Source organism: Siphateles boraxobius, unplaced genomic scaffold (genome assembly GCF_051911475.1).
Source record: "Siphateles boraxobius isolate OS27281-9 unplaced genomic scaffold, OSU_SipBor_1 1, whole genome shotgun sequence".
Taxonomy (NCBI): Eukaryota; Metazoa; Chordata; class Actinopteri; order Cypriniformes; family Leuciscidae; genus Siphateles; species Siphateles boraxobius.
In genome coordinates, this window is record NW_027508699.1 from 27,434,584 (window position 1) to 27,456,710 (window position 22,127).

Consider the following 22,127-nt stretch of genomic DNA (forward strand, 5'->3'; position numbering starts at 1 on the left):
TTTGTTTGTTTTTGCTTAGGGCAGAGGAGTTTGCTAATGATTACCGATAGAGGGCGCTTAAACAGATGGTGCTTGAATTTGGATGTTAACCTATGAATGTTCACTTAAATCAATTATTTAAAACGTATTTAATTGCTATTATTTATTTTAGCCCTGAACGACTAACCTAAACTGCAAATACAATTGTTTCTCATTGTGAAATTAAGTATAACTAAATACACACAGTGTGCTGTTTTTGTTCCTTTAACATTTTTACTTGGTTCTCAAATAAGATTTACTCAATAAAGCAAATCTGGCACCACAGCAATACATATATATATATATTTGAGAGAATGCTTTGAATATGTTAAGGGAGAAAATAGATGTAGCCTCTGGGTAAGATGAGCATAGCCTACATACCTTTTGTATCCTGGATAGACTAAGTCCCCTTAGAGAACAATTGCTGGTGGATTTGTTTAAAGTTTCAAGGCATAGTGAGACAATGCACATCCTGGGCATGCCTGAGCTTGATGCAGCAGGGCACTGCCTCAGTATGGGGGACTCGAGTGAGTATTTGACAAAGTGTTGACAGTCTTTTTTCATTTTGACATGGATCTAGCTCTCATTTCCCCTGTTCTGGATGAAGTAAGTCTAGTGATTGATGGATGGACAGAAGTCTAGTATGGAGCTCATTGCATATGGTCAGAGATGTAGGGGTAGATAAGGTCAGGTAGATACCAAGATTCTTGACTCAAAAACGTATACGAATCTCTTTGCTTTATTTGCTTTTTAAATAGGTAGGCCTATATCATGATTTTTATTAGGTGTTTTTTTGTTTTGTTTTTTAACAGAGCTGATTTTATCCTATTTAGATATATGCTAATTTGACAAATTAATCTCCAAAGCTGATGGGAACTGATTGATTGCCTTTTTTAACACCAGAGTTTTTTTTTCTTATTCTTTGATCACCATTTGATTAAATCGTAACCATCTAAAGAATGTCTCAGAAGAGACTGCTCGCTGGCAATCTGAGAGACTCATTGGGTTAATGCTGAATACCAGATACTGTATAGGCCTATCTGCTATAGCCGCCTAAATCTTATCTATGGTACACATACCTTTGCTGATAACTCAATACTCCAGCTCTCGCTTTCCAATCAAACCATAGAGCAAACTTTATTAGCGAAAATCCCATGCAAAAAGAAAGTTAATTGAAAATATTTAAACAATTATCAGAATAGCCATATCAGAATGATCTATTCCTATCTGTTGTTATTTATTAAGTCCTATTTATTTTTATTACTGCCCAGTCAAGAAAGAAAAAGTTGCTGTTTGGATTTATAGGCAAATGCTTAAGTGTGTGATTGGATCATTATTTCATTGATTATTATGTTTCCAGTATGTTATATGTTTGGCAACAGTTGTTCTAACCCTAATTGATGGAGTGTATAGCTTTTCATTTTGTAAGCAACCATGTAGGAAGACACATCATGGCCATATTTCAAGATGACGATGTCAAGATCAGGCTCAGATTGTCAAAGAATGGTTGTGAGGGAGCATGAAGAATTATTTTTAGACATGAATTGGCACCTCTTGATTCAGACCTTAAATTCATTGACAGTCTTTGGGGTGTGCTGGAGTAGACTTTACAGAGTGCTCAACTCTTCCATTGTCATTACAAGATCTTGGACAAACATTGGTGCACCTCTTGATGGAAAAGACAATATGTCTATCAAGAGGGGCATCAATTTTTGGTACACACTCCATCAGTTAGGGTTAGAAGAACTGTTGGCAAACATATATGATAGAAGCATAATTGTCACCGCAATAAAGATCCAATCATAGACTCTTAAGCATTTGCCTACTTAAATCCAAACAGCAATTTATTTATTTTTACTGGACAGTGCAGGCTATGTGTGTAGTCAGTTCTGTGAACTCTTTGAATATGCATACAGTGGTTATAGGATGCTTATCTGCATAAAAAAATCACAAAGGCAATATATAGCCTAACATATATTTGAAATGTTTCTTTCTTATTCACAATCATTATAAGGCATTTACTTTCTTGAAATGCACATAGGCCTACCTGAGAGTACAACCATTTTATTTTTGTTTGAAGTCTGTGTGAAGGATTTATCTAAAAATTGATAGACCGAGGGGGATGAACTTTTAGTTGGTTTTAGTTGAAACAATGCTGGTAAAATATTAATGAACAGCTCACAAAACGTAACACTCAGCTATTTCAAGTTTTCGGATACACCCTTGCCTGGTAGAGTAGGTATATATAACCTTGCTCTTTGACTCCACTGCTCTCTGCAAGCAACAGCTATCATCCCCTAGTTATTCATAGCACGGGGGATTCATCCAGAAAGTATGTCTCTGAGGATACCACAAGATAAATGTGAAGGTGGACATCTCAGAAAAGTTTTTTATTAAATAAAAGTTTAAAAAGGTCTACTTATTCACCATACACGCATGTATACGGACATCTTATTTGAATTCATTTTTACCCCTGGGATTAAGCCTTGGTTTAACACACATATTTGTTTAAAAATGTACGGGTAGTTAGTGGTCAGTTCATCGCTCCCATGAGAATCTGTGAGGTAGCCTATGAAATTCTGTCCCCAACCACTCCTGAACATGACTCTCAAAACTGACCAATTGGGAAAGTGTAAAGCCACGCCCATAGCCCTTTCGCCACACCCACGCATGTCTCCCTGTCCATTCGGACTTGCCTTGTTTAGCGGGTCGGCGGTCCATCAAAGCATCTTTCAGGCGGAAGTAGACGTAGGGATTTTTTTGGAAGTACTTTGACTTGCGCACTAGCTGCCAGGGTGTAGTCGGATATAGTTCCATTTCTCCAAAGTTTTTTTTTTCCATGGCGGTGGTTACTAAGCACCAATAAAGTGAAGGTCTGCAAAAGAGAAGTCGCGAGGAGATTGAGCCACAACTATTGCTTTTCTGGAGGTGAAGCGATCACCACCATTTTCCGCATGAGTTTATTTATCAAACCACAAACTCGGTAGCTGGCGAGTTACCGCAAACTTGTTAAAGACTGAGGATTTTAAGGGATCACGACAGTGACGGTAGCTACGTGAGGTCGCATAAACTAAAGGACACAATGTCGCTTTTTAGTTATTTGTTATTATGGACTTTGTGGGCAGCGTGTAGTCATGGAGCGATGGATGAATGTATAGACGAATCCAATCGGCCTCAGCGCTGCATGCCAGAGTTTGTTAACGCCGCTTTCAATGTGACCGTGGTGTCCACCAACACTTGCGGTTCGCCGCCTGAAGAATATTGTGTACAGACCGGGGTTACAGGAGTCACTAAATCATGCCACATTTGCGATGCCGGGGACCCCAGACAGCATCACAGCGCCGTTTATCTCACCGATTACAACAACCAAGCGGATACCACCTGGTGGCAAAGTCAGACTATGTTAGCGGGCATCCAGTACCCGAACGTTATCAACCTGACCCTTCACCTAGGTAAGCAGCTTTCACTTGCATCCTCGTCAAATCGGGTTACAAAATGTTTGTTTTCCTGAGCCGTGAAGAAGAGTTGTTCTAAAGTTATAACAAGTCCATTTAACATGTGTTGCTTTAAGTTAACCAACTGATTTTTGTAAGTGACATGAGTGACTAGCATCTAGTAGCCTATAACGTTAGCCTACTAATCATTCTATTAGTCGCTAGCATGCATTCATAGCCTACTATAACTTCCTTTGCATATTTTTTTCCCTTTGCTACTGGTCGCTATGGATATTGACAAGTAACTAGGCTACTTCAATGTGACTGGTAACAAATTGCATTTTTTTCATTGAAATCTATGAGGTCTAAGATTCAGATGTTAACTATTCACTTCTGGCTATTCAATAGTTACTAGTAAAGTAACTATCCATTGTTTAGTAGCCTATTTATTCCTTTGACACTTGTACGTTTTCGGTTTAGTTGCTTGTATCCATCTAATCCAGTTTTGTTAGTATTTAATTAATAGACACTAGTAGGCTACCTTTTATTAGAACCTGGTGTGTTTTTAATCTTACTAGTAAGATTTTTCTTAAATGAACTATTAAGTGGCCATTCTTTGTAGTCAATGCAAGTAAAAAAAAAAAGAAAAAGATCAAGATAGCCTAACACTTTCAATAATATCTCTTTATTTGAACTAACAATGTACAGTGCTTCTGCAGAATTTTTTTAATCAAATTTTACTAATACATTTTTTAATATTAAAAGTAGGCTATCTGTTAATTAAGATTAACAAAGATTAATAAATGCAGTAAAAATATTGTTAGTTTAGTTTATCTAATGCATTAATGTTAACAAATGGGGCAATGCCTAGCTAGTGTTATCAAAAGCAATTGTAGTGAGATGGTAACTAACAATAGATGCTAGTGTCTCATACATATTTATTACTGTCTAATAAATAAGTTTTAGTAAACCAGAATCGTGGTCAGCTCACATGTGAAACAAACATCTGGCAATTGTAGTTTTCTGCATTAGAGCGAGTCATTTGAGATCACCTAATCCAGCTTCAGAAATGCATTCTGGAATAATGATATTATTTGATAGCCTTAGGCTGTTAAAATCTGCATGTTTCTAATTGGCATTGTTCAAAATTACTTTTTTTCTACATTGCATTATCATATACTGCGTGTAATTTAGGAAGGTGCATTATCTCTTGAATAAGACTCAAGTTTGATTGTTTAACCACAAGGGCTGTCACAATTCCTTGATTAAATTTGAGTACAAGATTGTTTTTTTAATTGCAATTTTCACATGTGTTGATTGACCGAATTGATTGCTGAATTCTGACCCCTGCCAAATTATCCAAATTATATGAATTAAAACCATTTAAAATCATAATATAGCATAGTGCTATTATGAAATAAAAAAGGCTGTGATTCAGTTTAAAAAATATATGCGATTCGGGTTTCAGGGTGAAGCGCGACACTCTTATCTTCTACTATTTATGTATATGTGCAGGTTACGATTTTCTTCCATCTCAGAGCGGCTCCGTTCACAGTAAATCCTCCTCGACACAGACTCACTCTCCGCATGTGCTGTTTCTGTGGGTTTCCAATAACGTACATTTGGGAACGCATAATGTGTCTCCAACACAGGAGAATACATCAATATGTTTCTAAATATGGGAACTGTCAATCATCGCAATTTCAAAATTAAAAGTTTAAACCCTCACTCTGATTTTGCAAGTTTTGATGACCACATGTTCCTTGTCCAAGAAATTACAGTGGCTGTAGCATTTCTATCATAAAGAAGTGGCCAAATATTAAAGATTAAGTGGACATTTGAAATAAATATTTGGTCAATATTAGACAAGGGTTATGCTGTATGTGTAATAGCAGCAATAACCCGGCCGTTGGCGTACAGTTATTTGTTATGTATTATGTAAAAAGTTGATTGTTTATATTATGTATAGCCTATTGCATTATGTATTTTTAACAGTGCTTTTGATACTTTATTTGAACCAATTATTATTGCCTCATTGTTATTATATCTATGTATTTCAAGTCATTTTAATGGTAATTGTTCTATTTTTATTACCACAAAAATATCCGATTACTTGATTAATCATCAAAATAATCGACGATTAATCGTGAGTGACAGCCCTAACCAGAATTTCTGACAGTTCTGATGATGATAAGAACCTCACATGAGATACTCAGGGTTGAGAATCTGGGTTTGATACTGTTTTAGACCATAGACCCTCTGTTAGACTTGGCATGGAGTGGCCTCTCTACTAGGCAGTGAAGTTGTGCGCATTACACGAATCATTGAATTTCTGCCAGCCTAAGCAAAACGATTGGGTTGCAGGAGGAGGTTGTTCTGACTGTGGGAAAAGAGCACTAACATAACCAATTAGTAGAGTACCAGCAAGCCATGGCCTCTGTATCATCTCATTCCCAGGTAGATGCTCCTGTATCAGTATAGGCCTAGAACCAGAGTAAGTAATAAGCATGTCTAATGAGCTGTAATCAGCGTGTCAAGACATTTGCATTTAGGTAATGGAAGAGGAAGTGATTTTGCTTTTAATGTTCCTCTCAGACACTTGGTTAATTAGCAGCCATTTGTTAGCACGTGGACTATAACGGGCCAGTTCAGTCAGACGCCTTTTCTTCTAATTCACTTTAGTTCTTCTTGTTAATTTAGGCATTTTGCATTTGAATCGTGTCATTAAAACAGTGTGAAACTGACAGTCATATAATATTTGACGGTTTTCATCTTAATTATGTGCTGAAATTAAGTGAAGAAATTGACAAAATTGAGGCAAAGTGGGGGTTTTATGCATGTAGAAATTTGTTTCTATAGTACTCTATCTGAATAAAATAATATGCATTTTAATATGTAATTTGGGCCATATTCCCATGCACGTTTATGCAGTATCTCAAAATTTGCTTAAAAATATTATGGATAATGACAGATACACCTCCAAAATCTAATCGGTCGACTTTGATGGCCTGAAGTGTATCTGCACCTCTTTTTTTTCACCTCGCTTATTTTTAAGTTGCTTTGGATAAAAATGTCTGCTAAATGTAAATGTACACATCTTACAGAGAACTGAAGGAAGCTCAAATCTCAGAGGAGATGTACAATTGTTGATTTATATGTTTTTGTTCTCTCTCTCTTTCTCTCTCTTTCTCTCTCTTTCTCTTTAAAGCAACTCTGTAGGTGGGAACCCCAAAGAAGTCCGGGTCTCAGCCATAAGCTTTTATTTTATGTGCTTTGCCTTTGATTGCTTTTATGTTTATTCTGCCTTCGTTTGGGATGTTCGAGGCGGAAACAGGCATGTCTTAACTTGACACTGCTGAGTCCTGTGAGAGCGTGGAGATTTGGCCTGGTCTAGTAGATTCAGGGGGGCAAGGAGAGATGAGGAGGGTAGATTTACTATTGAACACTTCTGTATGTCCCACACTAGTACTTTATTAACCAGTTCTGGCTGGTCTGTCACGCTCCAAGAATGAGATGAGACTAAGAAATGTGAATCATCATCCAAACACTGGCTAATGAAGACTTAAAGACATGTATCTGTACTTGTACAGGCAAATAGATATAATGGGGTGGTTTGAAGAATGGTCAGGTTAATGGAAGATAGTTGATGCTGCCTGTTTTAAATTAGTCTACTTGTCAGACAGAGCCTATAGGGATTTCAAACACAAATTTAATTATGTTGTGGCATACCTTGCTAGAAATGTCAGATCATTTTTCTTTAAGGACATTTTTTTTTTCAGAACTAGGGCTGGGACGGTATGAATTTTTTTCTAACCGTGGTTGAAAAGCAAGAAATTTCTGCAGTATAGTGGTAAACCACGTTAAATACAGGAACTGGAGCTTGTATACCTTAAAACAATCAGCGGATGGCAGTTTTGAAAATTGGTCAAAAAACGTTGGTGCGGATGGCGGATGGATGATGAGTTTTGTGATGTGGTTGAAATAATAGCCCATCCGTGCATCTCTAATACGAATGAAATGTTATTATGTGTCATGGAACATTGCGCTCCCCAACTCGCGAAAGGTTGGATTTGCTCCATCTTTTGATGATAAGTTTTGTTTAGAAAACCTTGAATCCATGTAAGGCACAATGTCATTAGACATAATCCATGTCATTAGACACAACGTGCACACATGGGCAGGCCAATGTTTTTTTTTGCAGTGATGACTGTGACGAGCTCAGCGGTAGGCCTCACGTGACTGCGGTAATGCGGTAACGTCCCAGTCCTTTTTTATAATAGTCATTTGTTACAAAAAAAACCTCTTAAGGCTCTATAGGCATCCAAGTAGATTGAAAAATATATTGTAGAAGTGTGATCATGGTCAGAATTAGTTTTTGTCAAAGGTCTATGTTTTTAGGAGAGCTCATAATTGTACTAGTCTGTTACTTCCAGTTGCCTTTATTATATAGCAAGTTTATCTTAACTTCATCTCAAATGCACTTTGCCAATTCAAGAAGTTTTTCTCCAAAACACCATTGGGAGCATTTATGGAGGGTGAGAATTTCCTTTCTTCTGATAAACTGCAACAGTCAGTGATTCATTAACTTGAGCTTGTGAATGGCCCTTATCGTGCCCTATTTTCCTACCTCAATGATAGAAAGAAGTCCACAGTGCTTACTGCAAACTGTCAGGCCGTGCCTTGCATTTTTTATTGCATCAGATTGTTTTCAATGCCTGTGTCATTTTCAATTTCATATAATTTGAGTTTGTAAGTGCACTGAATTCATATGTTGTCCTCATGTGTGCTTAATCAGGAGCTGTCCTTGTTTTCACTTCTGTTTCTGGGAATAACTACTTCTGCCTCCTAATTGTTTAAATCTGGGGAGATTCTGGTACACCCTATCTGGAATACAACGTGGTCCTTAATGCTGTCTTCCTTTAAGATTTTTGTGTAGATGATTATTTATGTGCCAGGAAAAAGCTTGTTTTACTTGGAACTAATGCGCATTTACAGTATGTTAAGAAGTTTGACCCTGGTTTACTTGACAAGAGCCAAGCTCTTGGGAGAAGAACTTGTCCTCAGTGCTTGTTTTCCTCCTCTCTTTGTCTTTTTCCTGTCTCATCCTCTCTCTCTCTCTCTCTCTCTCTCTCTCTCTCTCTCTCTCTCTCTCTCTCTCTCTCTCTCTCTCTCTCTCTCTCTCTCTCTCTCTCTCTCTCTCTCTCTCTCTCTCTCTCTCTCTCTCTCTCTCTCTCTCTCTCGATTTCTCAAATGAGAGGGGACGATGAGTGTTAGCAGTGTGGGAAACTGAACAGCAGAATGTTTCCTGGGCTCTGAGGTCCTTGTCTCTCATCCCTTAGAGGCACTTTTTCCCCCCAAACTCCATCAAAGAACTTGTCATTTCTGAAGGACCAGATGGTCCAAATTATACCAATCTGAGTGTAGGGGGTTGGAAAGAAGAGCGCGCTATCTGGTTTGAAACTATTGTTATTCTCTGGAAGGTATGATCTCAGTGTGGGAAACTTGTGTTTATGAAACCTTTGTAGTCAAGCTGTTCATGTAACTGCATGATTTTGTTTTATTCATGTTGTCATCGGGCCTGTTGCTGCTTTGTTCCTTCGAGACAAATTTGGCAATTGATGTTGAATTTGTTTGGAATTCTATCCCTATAGTAAATTCAATCCAGGCTAATTTGATGTTTCCACATTTACAATGCCACCACTCTTAGAAGACAATGACTTAAACTATTTGGTGGCTCTAATTGTACAGCCAGGGGCAGGGTTTGTGATTCGGACCACCCAGGATGGACAAAGTGCAGAATCTCCCTCATTTCCTGGTGATAAAGCCATTGTGAGCCACTAGTCCTTTCCAGATTGTGCAGAAGTGTAATGAAAGATCCCACACTGGGTCTGTGGTGCCAGCCATTGGACCCGTCAGAAGGGGAGGGGGTGGTTATGGTGTCACTTAAAGAGCGTTGTCCTGTTGGCCCTGTTTGACTGCCAAATAGTGGAACAAGCCCTCGGGGGGGCCACTGTTTGCTGCCCTTGCCATCACTGATTAGTGCTTGTAACAAATGACTGTACCCCGTTAAAAGTTAAGCTCTGGAGATTTAACGCTAGTTTGGCATAAATCAGCCTGTCCTGATGATGGGTGATACTTTCTACATGCCACTGTGCTGATTTTCTTTGAGTTAGCTGCTTGAGAAAAGTTTAAAAAAGTTAATTTAATAGTTTTTACAGAGAATTTCCCAAATTAAGAGAGATCCTTCAAAATATTTAAGAACATGTTCATCTTTGGGATGAAGTAAAATTCTGTAAATTGTAGATAGTGGGTATCCACGCAATGATTGTAGATCATGCTAATTATTTTATTCAAATTCAATTGTTTTCTGTAAAACCAAAAATTTTGCCAAATGATTAGCCTACAACCAATTATTTTTTGTTTTTTTGACCGCTAACCATAGGGTGCGATTCCCAAAAGCATTGTCAGCCAATTATGGTCTCAAGTTCCAGCATTACAAACATAGGTCAACATAGGGATGGGCGGTATGACGATACTGTTACCGCGGTATAAAATGTCTATAGTTCGGAATTTTGCTATATCGTGTATATTGCGGTATGTAAATATATTTACGTATCACAGCACAATTGACACTTCAGCGTGATGAAATGCATGAATGAGAATATAAAGAGCGGGACGTGCTTGATGTTAAAAAGAGTTATAAGCGCAGTATCCTAAAGGTATTCGGTGCGGTTCTTGTGCTGTCTGGCACACTGCAAAAGTGTGCGCACGGAAAGCTGCTTCTCTTAGAAGGCGATTGCAAAATTCGGACGTGCTTGATGTTAAAAAGTGTAAAGCACAATAAGAAGTGAAAAAGAAATCTGACTGACATGTCGTGACTGGTTGGTTAATTTCTCCAATTATGCATCGTACTATGGTACATTTACGCAGTTTTACGGACCACAGTTATTTACTGATTTGATTATTTTTGTTACATTATACGTATGTTTGCAATTTAAAAGTTTCATTGTATTGGAAGACTTTTTATTGACCGATATAAAATACTGTACTATTTTGTCTAAATAAATTTAAATCCAAAACTAAAATAAATCTTTTTAAAGATTTGCGGGAATTTATAGGCATCACGTCATTATAATATTTGTACAGTGTGAAAGGTAATATTTAGCAAATTTTACAAATTAATATCAACATTTAACAGTGTTATTAAATTCTTTGAGTTTTGAAGATTAACTTTAATTGAATGCTAGATAATGGCAAATTATTATAAATGTAAAAAGAGTGGAATTCTTTGAGTGGTATTCATCGAACGGTACCGGAAATGTAAAACAATTAGTAGGCTAATATTAACCAAAATGGTGCCTATGGAAAATAGGGGTGGGGGAAAAAATCGATTCTTGGATGCATCGCGATGCGGGCGTGGACGATTCTGAATCGATTCACAAATGTCAAAAATTGTTTTTCATTAAAAAAAAAATTCTTTTTATATATATTTATAATAACGTAATATTGACGGAAGGCAAAAGATGGAACTCTGAAGCGCGGAAGTGCAGTGCCCGGACCGTGTGTCTGTGGCGTGTGCAAATAACAGAGGCGCGATGGCTGAGCGCGAAATCCAAACACCCTCCTCGTTAAAAGCTGACGTGTGGAAATATTTTGGCTTCTCTGAAGTTGAAGAGGGAAAGGAGCTGGACAAGAGCCACACTAGTTGTAAGCTTTGTAGAATAAAACTAAAATATTTTGGCAACAAGACAAATATAAGAAGCCGTATGACACGTTTCCACCCAGAGGAGGAAAAACACTCGGCTGTACCAGAGCCGTTTCTCCCCTATGGCTCTGGGCTGTACAATGTATAATGTACTGTTTTTATTTTTAAAACCAAACGGTGTGAAAAGTAAAAATTATCATCAAATATTCATCTTTGACCTGTCAAAGTTTCCTACAAGTCTCCACAGCAAGGATGCGTAGATTTATGGGCGTGGTAATCAGAAGAAAAATGAGTCTGTACATGCGCATAACCAGTAAGTAGCACATCTCGATGGGTAGCATGAATCGTCAGAACACCTGTTGTTGTTATATTATTAATTTACTACAAGTATGCTGCTAGTTCAGGCATACATTTATTTTCCTGTTGGTTCTTTGCAATGTTACTAAAATATATTGTACGTTAATTCTTTATGGGTCATTACTTTGTACTTTTAAAGCAAAGTATTTATATTCACACACACACAAAAAGATTCAGATAAACGATAATCGCTTTAGCATCGAATCGCAGGCCTCTGAATCGTAATCTAATCGGGAGGTGCCTAGAGATTCCCACCCCTAATGGAAAATCTGAACGCCTCTTTTTTTTGTTTGTTTTTCCCATACAGAGAGGACAGACTTATTGATTTGTAGTACTGCTGCTTTGGTGTGTGTGTGTGTGTGTGTGTGTGTGTGTGTGTGTGTGTGTGTGTGTGTGTGTGTGTGTGTGTGTGTGTGTGTGTGTGTGTGAGTGTGTGAGTGTGTGAGTGTGTGAGTGTGTGAGTGTGTGTGTGAGTGTGTGTGTGTGTGTGTGTGTGTGTGTGTGTGTGTGTGTGTGTGTGTGTGTGTGTGTGTGTGTGTGTGTGTGTGTTCGTTCAAGAAGGAATGGAAACTTTCCCACAGTTGACTTCCCTGTACTTAGTTCTTACCTTTTTATGTAAACCCTTGATGTACTTTATTTGTCCTTGGTCTTTCAATACCTTGAGGCTTAGTGCCCTCAATGCTCTCCGCTCCACCTGCAAGCAGCGTTCATCTGGCTTGGATTTAGCTCTTCTCAAATGTCTTTGATTGGGCAAGTAGCAGGCAGGCACTAAGGTAAGACTATGCCACCCTATTTAAGTCTTTACAGGTGATAACATGCATTAACCTCCAGTCCAGTTACTGCATATGTATTCAGAAGACTTTGTTTCCTTTCTGCCAGGCTCTTTATTGTCAGAATCAATCATGCAGTGTCATTCAACATTGTTTTGCCCCTTCTTTGTTTGATCTGGAGTCTGGACTTTTATGGAAATGTAGTTCATGCTGAGAATGTGACAGCTCAAACATGTGCTAATGTATGAGTGGAATAAGACTGTGTGGTGGTTATTCCCCAATCCTGTCATTCACAAAATGATATCAGAAGCAGGAAAATACTCCCATTAACTAGACGCGCTGCAGATAGCCTTTGGGTTGATGCCAGCAGTGCAACCTGTTGTGAAGTTGCAGGAAAAAAAGATTATCAGAGCTCTGATATGCCATATATATGTTATATATGTATGTTATATATGATATGCATTATATATGTCATTTCACCATTGGGTAATATTTTGCACATCGCTATATAACATAAGTCTTCTTATGGAGTCATTCATTCAAGTTTAGACAATATTTAACTTTAAATTTCCCACAAATAGAACACTAAGCAGCTGTGTAGTTTACTGATACCTCAACTTAAAACATGCTCTTCAAAAACAGATCCAATGTCAGGCTCTTGACTTATTTCTAACAAAACGTTCTTCAGAAGCTTCAAAGCGCTGCATCAGGGTATTGAAGGGGAAATCTGATCTCTCGGCTTCCTTGCAGATTGTCAGTTGCCAAATACAGCTGTTTTCACACATAAACAGAGCTTCACAAGCCAGATGGGAAGAGAAATGTTGTCCCAAAAATACAATGTGGAAAATCTTAGTGTATTTATTGTACTTTAGTTCTTCCAGCACCATCATGCCCCGGTGCCTGAGCTGGCAGTATATGCTTCACAGCTGTTTCATACTTTATGAAAATACCCTCCCTCAGGCATTGGTGATTGCACATGCTTTTACAGTGAAGCATGATTTGAAAGTAGAGTAAAATATGAGGTTTACAATCGGAGAGAGAAACCCTCGCCTTCTGCTATTGGAGACAAACTATTCTTTTTCCAGTGGATGCTACATAATGTACATTGTACAATAAAGAAAATGTTCAAGTTGATTTGTTACAGTCAGTGAGTTCGATTACACACAACAATTTAACACCCCTTTGTTTACAGAATGTAAGCATGAACAGCAGTAAATGTGACATGAAATTGGAGTAAGAGTTAAATCCAGGTGTACAAATTTAAGCAAAACCTTTTTGACAAACCTAGATGATTGCCTATTGGTTAAATATATTTGGAAAATATGAGTCTGTTTTTCTCCTGATAAAATAGCATTTTCTTGCACATTGTCGTGGGGTTATAACCAGTGTAAGAGTGTACTTGTAAATTGCCTCAATGGAAATGCACATAAATGTAAGTATGATTTTCTTGGACATGTTGGTACAGTAGTCCACATTTTGCATGCTTCACAAATTCTTAACAAATGCACATTTAATTCCCAAGCCATTCATCAATACTTCAATACATTTATTTGCACAAAGCTGATAAAAAAATTGTCTAAAGGTCCAATGTAAGATTAATATGGTAGGGAATTCACTGTGTTTTCATCACATTTTCCATTGATAAATCTGACCTCCTTTAGCATGTTATGTTGGGAAATATCATGTTCTAGAAACAACACCATAGTGCTTTTTTCCTCTTGTGGTTGGGCAAATAGTTGTTTTAGTCCGTCGTACCTTAGGTCCTATGGTTTCCAGTGTTGTGTTTCTTCTGAAGTGCCTGGAAAACGAACTCAATCCTATTTAACAGAATATAAAACAAACAATCTTCTGGCAGTTTATTCCATGTGAGAAAAACAATGTAATTTGGCAAACCATGACTAGTTTATTGTTTGACTTGAACTATTTGGCTTTTATTCCAATCATTTTATTGTAATCAATTCTATACAATCAGAGATGGTTTTCATTTATTTTTCACAGTGAACTGTATGAATTATGTACCAGTTTTATGTGGCTTACCAACTTTTTTTACCCTTCAGTGCAGGCTGGATTTCAAGACTATGTCATGACTTCACAGTGAATTGCATGAGTCAGATTTTAGACAGTTCCTTCACACATTCCTTTCAGATTATTTGTCATGCCAACCTTGCATAAAACTCATTCATCACAAGATCATTTTGTTCAGCAACACTTACCTGTCAAAGGAAGAGTCTAGTGCATCCAGAAATAGATTACGAGAGAAAATAAATAAATAAGTCACAGTATAGAATCAGATGGACAGGTGGAGTCTATCCGGTGTAAGGAAAGGCCTCTGATTCTAACCCTTGAATCAGTAATACGTCACATAACATTTAACTCAATTTAGCTTTTGTTTACACGGCCCTTAATGTTAAGAGCTGCTTTATTAGTAAAGATTACCCATCTATGTTGTACATTTAGAATATTCCAATAAAATTAAACTTTTATTATATATATATATATATATATATATATATATATATATATATATATATATATATATATGCTTTTTAAAGCAGTTCTTGTAAAGAGTTCTCTTGAACACTGTTGACCACATGTCACTTTGGTTTCCGGAACACAAAAAAACGTCAAGCCACGATTGTAATCGGAGTCTCAGCAGTCACTTCCTTTTGTGTCCCCTGTCCAAACACGATCTCCTCCTGAGGAATAACAAAGCAAATTCTGCACTTTGTTGTGACATTCCTCCTGCCTTTGTGTTGGATAATTGGCCAGAATGCTAGTTTGCAGGGATGGTGTGGTAGTCCAAACTCTAGAGAAATGCTAAGTTAGTGATTGACCATGGTTCATTTACTAGTCAGTTCAGTCTTATCAGAAGATGCATTCACGCATAGGATCACGTCTGCTGTACTGCATTATCTCCGTTTCATTTTCATTTATTATTTTACACTCTAAACTGCTGAAGTGACTGCTGAGACAATTGATTTTTAAGAGAGAATGCATTATTGCTCACAACTGTTGCAACGTGATCAGAACATTTGGGTTTTATTTTGAAGTATTTTGAGGTAAAGTAAATAAATACATTGTTGGTCGATCATGGTGCTATATTGATATACTAGCACTCTTTGTAACCTGTAATTTCTGTTTATTGTAGTTGCATATTCTCTCTCTATTTCTTTTAATATAATTAAATTTTTTATATTTTAATTGAATATTTTTTATTTGATTTGATAGTTCTTTGGAATACTTCTTTGATCCTCAATCACTTGATGCAGTTCATTGTTTGGCAGGTACACACAGTGTCTTGTTTTTTGTTACAGTATCTGTGCTCTGGTTTACAATATCTGTGCTCTGGTTTACATTCACATTAAGATTAAGTGCTGATTTATTTGTAATATGCAGCCAAGTTGGCCGTTGTCTGTCTGGGAAAGTTTGTCGAGCACAATCGGAGAATCTTGAAAGCCGATTAACTTCATCGTCCTGCTTTGATTACGACTACCTGAATATAAGAGATTATTTTTTATCTTAAAACGACCACTGAACTCCTCCTCGCTTTATATGTAGTTTCTGCTTCAATTGTAAGACGGCATAGAATTGTCTTCAGCAAATTTGAGAGCAGTAAGGATGAAGGGAACTCCACCAAGGAGCTTATTAAAGTTAAAAAGTATAGCCGCTTAAGGAATGTCTTGAATGGCTGCTTTCTCCTTAAGCCTCTTGAATGAAGCACCCGGAGAAGCCTCAGCCGTGCGTGCGTGTGTGTGTGTGTGTGTGTGTGTGTGTGTGAGTGGACGTCAGGGTCCTATCTTTAGATCTGAGGCATGGGCCAGTGCTCCCCCTCTATCTCTAACCCACCCTCTTCAAGTTCTACTTCACAAAACCCCTTTGTCTTCTTTTCTTTACATGGGGGAAGGGTTATCCAGTAACTGGATTAGTCTTTTTGTTTGGTTATTCCTACTTGTCTGTTCATACACCCCCCACCTTTCAGTCTGCTTGTTTTTCCCCTCCATCCCCTCATTTTCCCTCTTCTCTTCCTGGCTTTCTTTTTCAAACTGAAAATTCTTAATTAGAACTCTCTCTCAACTTCATTGCCCCATCTTGGAGAAGTCTTCATCTGGATGAGATGTTAAACACCAAATTTACACTCTAAAAGCTTAACCACGGCCTGTATTTGTAGTCCATTCATCAGTGTTTACTTTGAAGTTGAAACTTTACATTCCTGCTTTAGAGAGTAAATTGAAGGGCCGGGAGCGGCTTGAAGGGGGGCAAAGTGCTCCGTCTCAGCAAATTAGAGCACCGTTTCTTCGGTGTCAATGGATGTCACCAGGGCGTTGTGTCCATCTCTCGTTGTTGTCCCTGAGGGAGGGGAAGCACGAGAAGCCTGAAACGCTTTTGAATTGGACATCTCTCCACAAGCAGGATTATAAAATAACACTCGCAAAGTACTAAGTTGGATTTGGCGACTGGCAGGAAACTCTAGTTTTTACAGGATGGTAACTTTTTTAATAAATAATGCAATTGCCAAATTGTAAGAATGATAATCTAACGTTTGTGGTGTAATTGACAAGCGATTCAAAACAAGTAACAAAACGGTCTTCTAAAGTAAGCATCATAACAGCGTTATTTAGTAAACTTTTTTTGTGAATATTTCTATCATTATTTTCATTTATGCAGTTAGCAGACGTTTTTATCCAAAGCGACTTATTTATGTGGAGCAACAGCAATTTCTCATTATGGCAACAATAACAAAATATGAGAATAACATTTTTTTGACACCATGAATTGGGTCGTGTCGAAAATGCACTATTTGTAAAATATAATTCAAATATTATAAATAGTAATATAACAATATGTTTGTATAATTTTTTAATACAAAATGTATTTTTTATATATAAATATATATTTTTTGTGATTTGTAAATTTTATATATATATATATATATATATATATATATATATATAACATTTTGTTGACAAAAAAATAGTTTAAAGGCCAGTAAAAATATATTTTTTAAATGTACTAAATCACTGACTATTGGCAAAAAAGTTAATTTTGGACCCTTAGTACAGAAGGTTTGATTAAATTTGCTTTCTTTGTATCGTCATGTTTTATGTTTTTACATGTGTTCCTGAACACTTTCCAGTTATACATTACCTACAGTTAGGGATGGGTCCACTTTGGAATGTCACGGACCATAATGTGAGCCATGAGATTTGATTTAGTCATTACCTTTGTATCTGATAGATGGTTTTCGTGCCGAAACATGCTAAACTTGAGGATATGTTGCCCTCAGGACACACTTGACTTGTACCCCACGCCCATACTCCCTTTTTCACTGGCCCATTATTGACTCCTGACCCCTTTGAACTCCAAAAACACCCTCATTATTTCACTAGTGAGATCACAGAGCAGTATTGGCATTGTATGGTATTGGCAGGATTTAATTGCTTTTGCAGAAAAGCCCTGGCAATTTGTAATTGAAATACGAGGAAATTATTCCAAGGCCAGATTTTCCATATGCTCCTGTTGGGCATTTTGATATCAGTGATCACTCGTCATGTGGAAATAAAGTTCAGCTCTCTGTAGTCCTCCTTTCGCATAATCGCATGCATCAGTTCAAAATGGATTTAAAGGCTTTGTACAGTATGCCTCCTTGACCTCATAAAATGCTGTGAGTTCCTGCAGAAACAAATATTTAAACACAGTACCAGTCTGTGAAATGCTAGACCTGAAATGCAGGCTTTTTCCATCAGAATATTGTTTCATGTCTATATTGAATTGTTTATATCGTAATAAAATTAATTTAGCTTCTATATAGTAATGGTAGATATGCTCTGGCCAAATAATCATCTGCCAATATATTCAGACATTTGATAATGGTGCCATTGAAATTTGTATCCATACGAAAAAAAAAAGCGTTTTTTCTTTAGTGGTATTTTTTTTTATAGATTAGCATAAAAAATTGAATGAAAAATTTACGTGCATTTCAGACTGTCTTTGTTCATTTTTCAAAATTCTAAAACTTAATTTATTTCCAGGTTTAAATTAAATTTTAATCTCAGATTTCCTATGTGTAATGTACAGTTTAAACCCCACTGTATTTGAGTAAATATGAGCCATTATTTTATTAGCCATAATATATTCCAGTTTTCAGTGTCACATGATGCCTCAGAAATCATTCTAATATGATGATGTGATGCTCTAGTCTAGAATCATGTCTTATTATTGTCAATGCTAGTTGTGCTGCCTAATATTTGTATAGAAACCATGATTATTATTTTTATTTCTATAACATATAAATGCCTTTAGAATATTTTTTTTGACAATTGCATGCATCCTTGCTGAATGAAAATGTTAATTTCTTTTAAGAAAAAAATGTTAGTGTACATTTTCCTAATAAAGTCATGCCATGTGATGTGATTATGGTGTGAGAAACATTGGCCTTTGGTCAGTATCTTGTACTCAGATAAGCTGAGCACAGACGAGGCACCGGTAGCGTTAAGGATCTTGTAGCTGTCAGATGATAGCGTCAGAGTTTAGTAATTAACATTCAGGGTCTGCTGAAGCTCTTCTCTTCTGTCCATCAGATGTCTGGCCATGTGATTTACTTTATTCAGTTTGGAAGGGTTTTTCCTTATTGTCAGTTGAAAATATGAGGAGCAAGAACAATATATTACAGTGTTGACGGTCTCCCAGATGTCATCAAAAAATATCTCGGTACAGCTGTAGGCTATGTTTCTGCTGCTGGCGATACAGGAAGTCTCTTGCAGAAGACAGACACTGAGAGATGTCATTTACAATTCAAGACATTGCAAAGTGAAAGGGTGTCTGCTGAAGAGGATAGAAAAAACTGTTATTACTGTTCATGTATGTTGTGGACAGAAAGTACAACCAATCATGTCACTATCTGCCTTTTAGCAATTTTCTATACCTGAAACTCTGGATATTTTCTCTGTGCATTCCTGCAGCCTTGTTTTAGCCGTAGCAGCTGTCTTGTAGCAGTCTACGTTCAGTTAGTTTTCGGGGCTAAATTTAGCCCTGGCAGACTGATCTAACCTGACTTCCATTCTTTTTTTGCCCTGAGAGTTTGCCAGTATAGCATGTGTTTGACGTTCTGCCTGGCACCAAACCGCATTTTCACGTTTGTGCTCATTAGCATGCCTAGCATACTCTCCTGAGCCTTCACATAGCCAAAGACAGTATGAGGAGGAGAAGGAGGAGACTGACCACTCATAAAATAGACATACAGACAGACGCACTTTCTCCCATTCATTTTTCTGTCTATCTATCTATCTGTCTTAGCTTTGTTTCAAAGTTATGTTATTTTGACATACAAAGGGTAGGCAATTTCAGAGTGGCTAGCAAAGCGTCAAGAGAGATAGCGTTAAACTACCTCATGTCTCAAAGCACATACCATTACAATAATTATGAAACTTAACTCGGAGAGCTCTGACTTACCAGAACGTCAAAGTTTGCCATCTTGTAACGGTTACGATTTGGCATAAACGCAGCATAAGCTTGTTGTTTTGGTTCAGGAAAAACGGTTAAAGGCGGTGGCTTCTGTTTGTTTATGGCAAGTGTGACTGACTGTCTACAACTCTGCATAGCCTCATGGAACGTGCTGATGACTAGGGCTGTCGCGGTGAAGGAATTTCCCTTGCGGTAATTTTGAGTTGCTCAATAGCGCGATATGCGGTTTAACCGCCATTTATTTATTTATATTTATTTGTTGCTATATAAATACGTGTTATGATGTGGTTAGCATACACAAAAACAATGTAACCAATGTAACCGAAAACAGCGTCTCTGCGCATTGAAAGACTGTCACTTAGCGCGCAGTTGTTACGCCAACGGACTGTCTCTGAGTGAGTCATTAAACCGTTCATTCAACGAAAACGTTCAAAAAAGCTGATTCCTTAAATGATGTTTGTTCAACTTTGAGCTCCACTTTTCAAGGCTCAGCTGGCCAGCAATGCTTCACTTTTGGGCAAAGCTGAAGCAATGCTTCACTTAATAGAGACCAATGGCATTGATTCAATGCGTGACTCGCTGCTTTCCCCCCACGGCTTCCTCGCGCTGTGTGCTGACCATCGCTGACAGCATTCATGGTAAATACCCTTACATGTTAAAAGGATAATAGCCTACGACAAATATTTCGCGTTACTTGGAAACGGCAACCTTTTCACGAATATACATGACTTGACTTCAAAGACAGAAGCAGGTAATCGCACGCGCTCAGTCGATCACATTCAGTCTGTTTAGGCTTAAATCCAAATCCACGAATCCTCTGTACAAATCACCATGATAAACAGTCTTGTTATCATTATTAACTTATTTAACATTCAATACACATGGTACGAACCAGGAAGGGTGGCCTTATGAAAAAGAAAACGCGGTTCGCGGTTGCTGCGGTTACTTGCATTCCTCTGCGGTTGGCCTGTCAGTAGCGTGGTACTGCAATATTGCGGTTATCGCGACAGCCCTACTGATGACGTGTGATGACGGGTACAGGGAGGTATGGAAATACATGGGTAGACAGTCAGGTACGACATCCTATCATTGCATTCGGTCTGAATATTTGGACTAATATTTTTTTTGGTCCTGAGATTTCCACAGAAGATATATGAACTTTTTAAAATATTTTTTATAAAACTTCTATTATTGATTGCAATCAGGATGTTGTGAAGAGAGTTTAAACTAGTATAACAAAAAGTGTTTATGAAAAACATTGCCTAGCTTTAATGTAAATTTTCACATTCAGTTGGAAATTTGAGAATGGATGAGTCAAGCTCGTCTGTTGTTAAACAAAACAATCTAAATCCAGTTGCTCATGTTACAATTTTGGCCTTGAATTTGCCATCTGAGAAAAATTACTGTAATATTGTAATATGATTGGTTAAAATCTGAAACCTTTGTTGACTGTTGTGTTGTCTAAACATGCTGGTTCAGTCTAAACATCACGATTATCCTCCCAAGAAAATCTTTGATGAAAATCTTCAAAATCATGCAGCCAACAGGTACAGCTGTGATGAGAGAGGTGAATGGGTGGGTGATTTTGTCTATTAAAGTAGAGAGATAGTGAGATGTCTCCTTCCTCTTATCAATCTCAGAAAAGACCCTTTGAAAAGGGCAATTATCCCCTTTGGATCTGTGCTGTATCTTTTTTGTTCTTGTAATGGCTGTTATCAACAGTCCTGCTGCTGGCTGTCTCTGCGCTGTGCTTTATTAAGGGAACAGCTGAGGGTGACAGACAGGAAGTTGCCAGCTGAGTGTTGAACACAGTGATGGTGTTATGGTCCTGGTGTTTTTAATATCGCACCCAGGCAGTCAGCTGCAATATATTGAAGCCTTCGATGTTGATAGTCTGATAGGCATCTTATTGCTTAACCCCTTAACCATCAGTCCCCAAAATGACATTTCCACTTTAATGAAAAGAGAAATTAAAAAAAGTTATTGAAGTTTAAAGGGAGAGTTCATCCAAAAATTTCAATTTAGTCATTTACTTACCCTCTTGTTCATTCCAAACCTATATGACTTTCTCTTGTAGAACACAAAAGATATTTTGAAAAATGTTTCTTTTTGTGTGTATTTGTTTGTTTGCTTGCATGACTATTGAAAGTAAATGGGGTCCAGTGTCGTTTTGTATTATATTTGCAACGTAATAATGGTGAGGAGTTAATGATAGCATTTTAATTTTTGGGTGAACTATCACCTATACGTATATCCAATTCGCCTTGAGTTATTTCAAACCAATAGTACTGGGTTTTTGCACATGAAAATAATCAGAAAAAAGTCATCGGTTTATAATCTCATCCGTAAACCCTGACCTGATAAAACCACAATCCCAGCCAT

At 37.4% G+C, this 22,127-nt stretch overlaps 1 protein-coding gene across 1 annotated transcript in view; it reads left to right on the forward strand.

Annotated features, from left to right (window-relative positions):
- Positions 1-2,680: 2,680 nt before the first annotated feature.
- Positions 2,681-22,127, forward strand: part of lamc1 (laminin, gamma 1) — a 63,000-nt gene continuing 43,553 nt past the window's right edge. Inside the window, exon 1 of the mRNA XM_077231742.1 lies at positions 2,681-3,470. Coding sequence (XP_077087857.1) covers positions 3,101-3,470 — 370 coding nt within the window. The 5' untranslated portion in view covers positions 2,681-3,100. The remainder of the gene's footprint in view (positions 3,471-22,127) is intronic.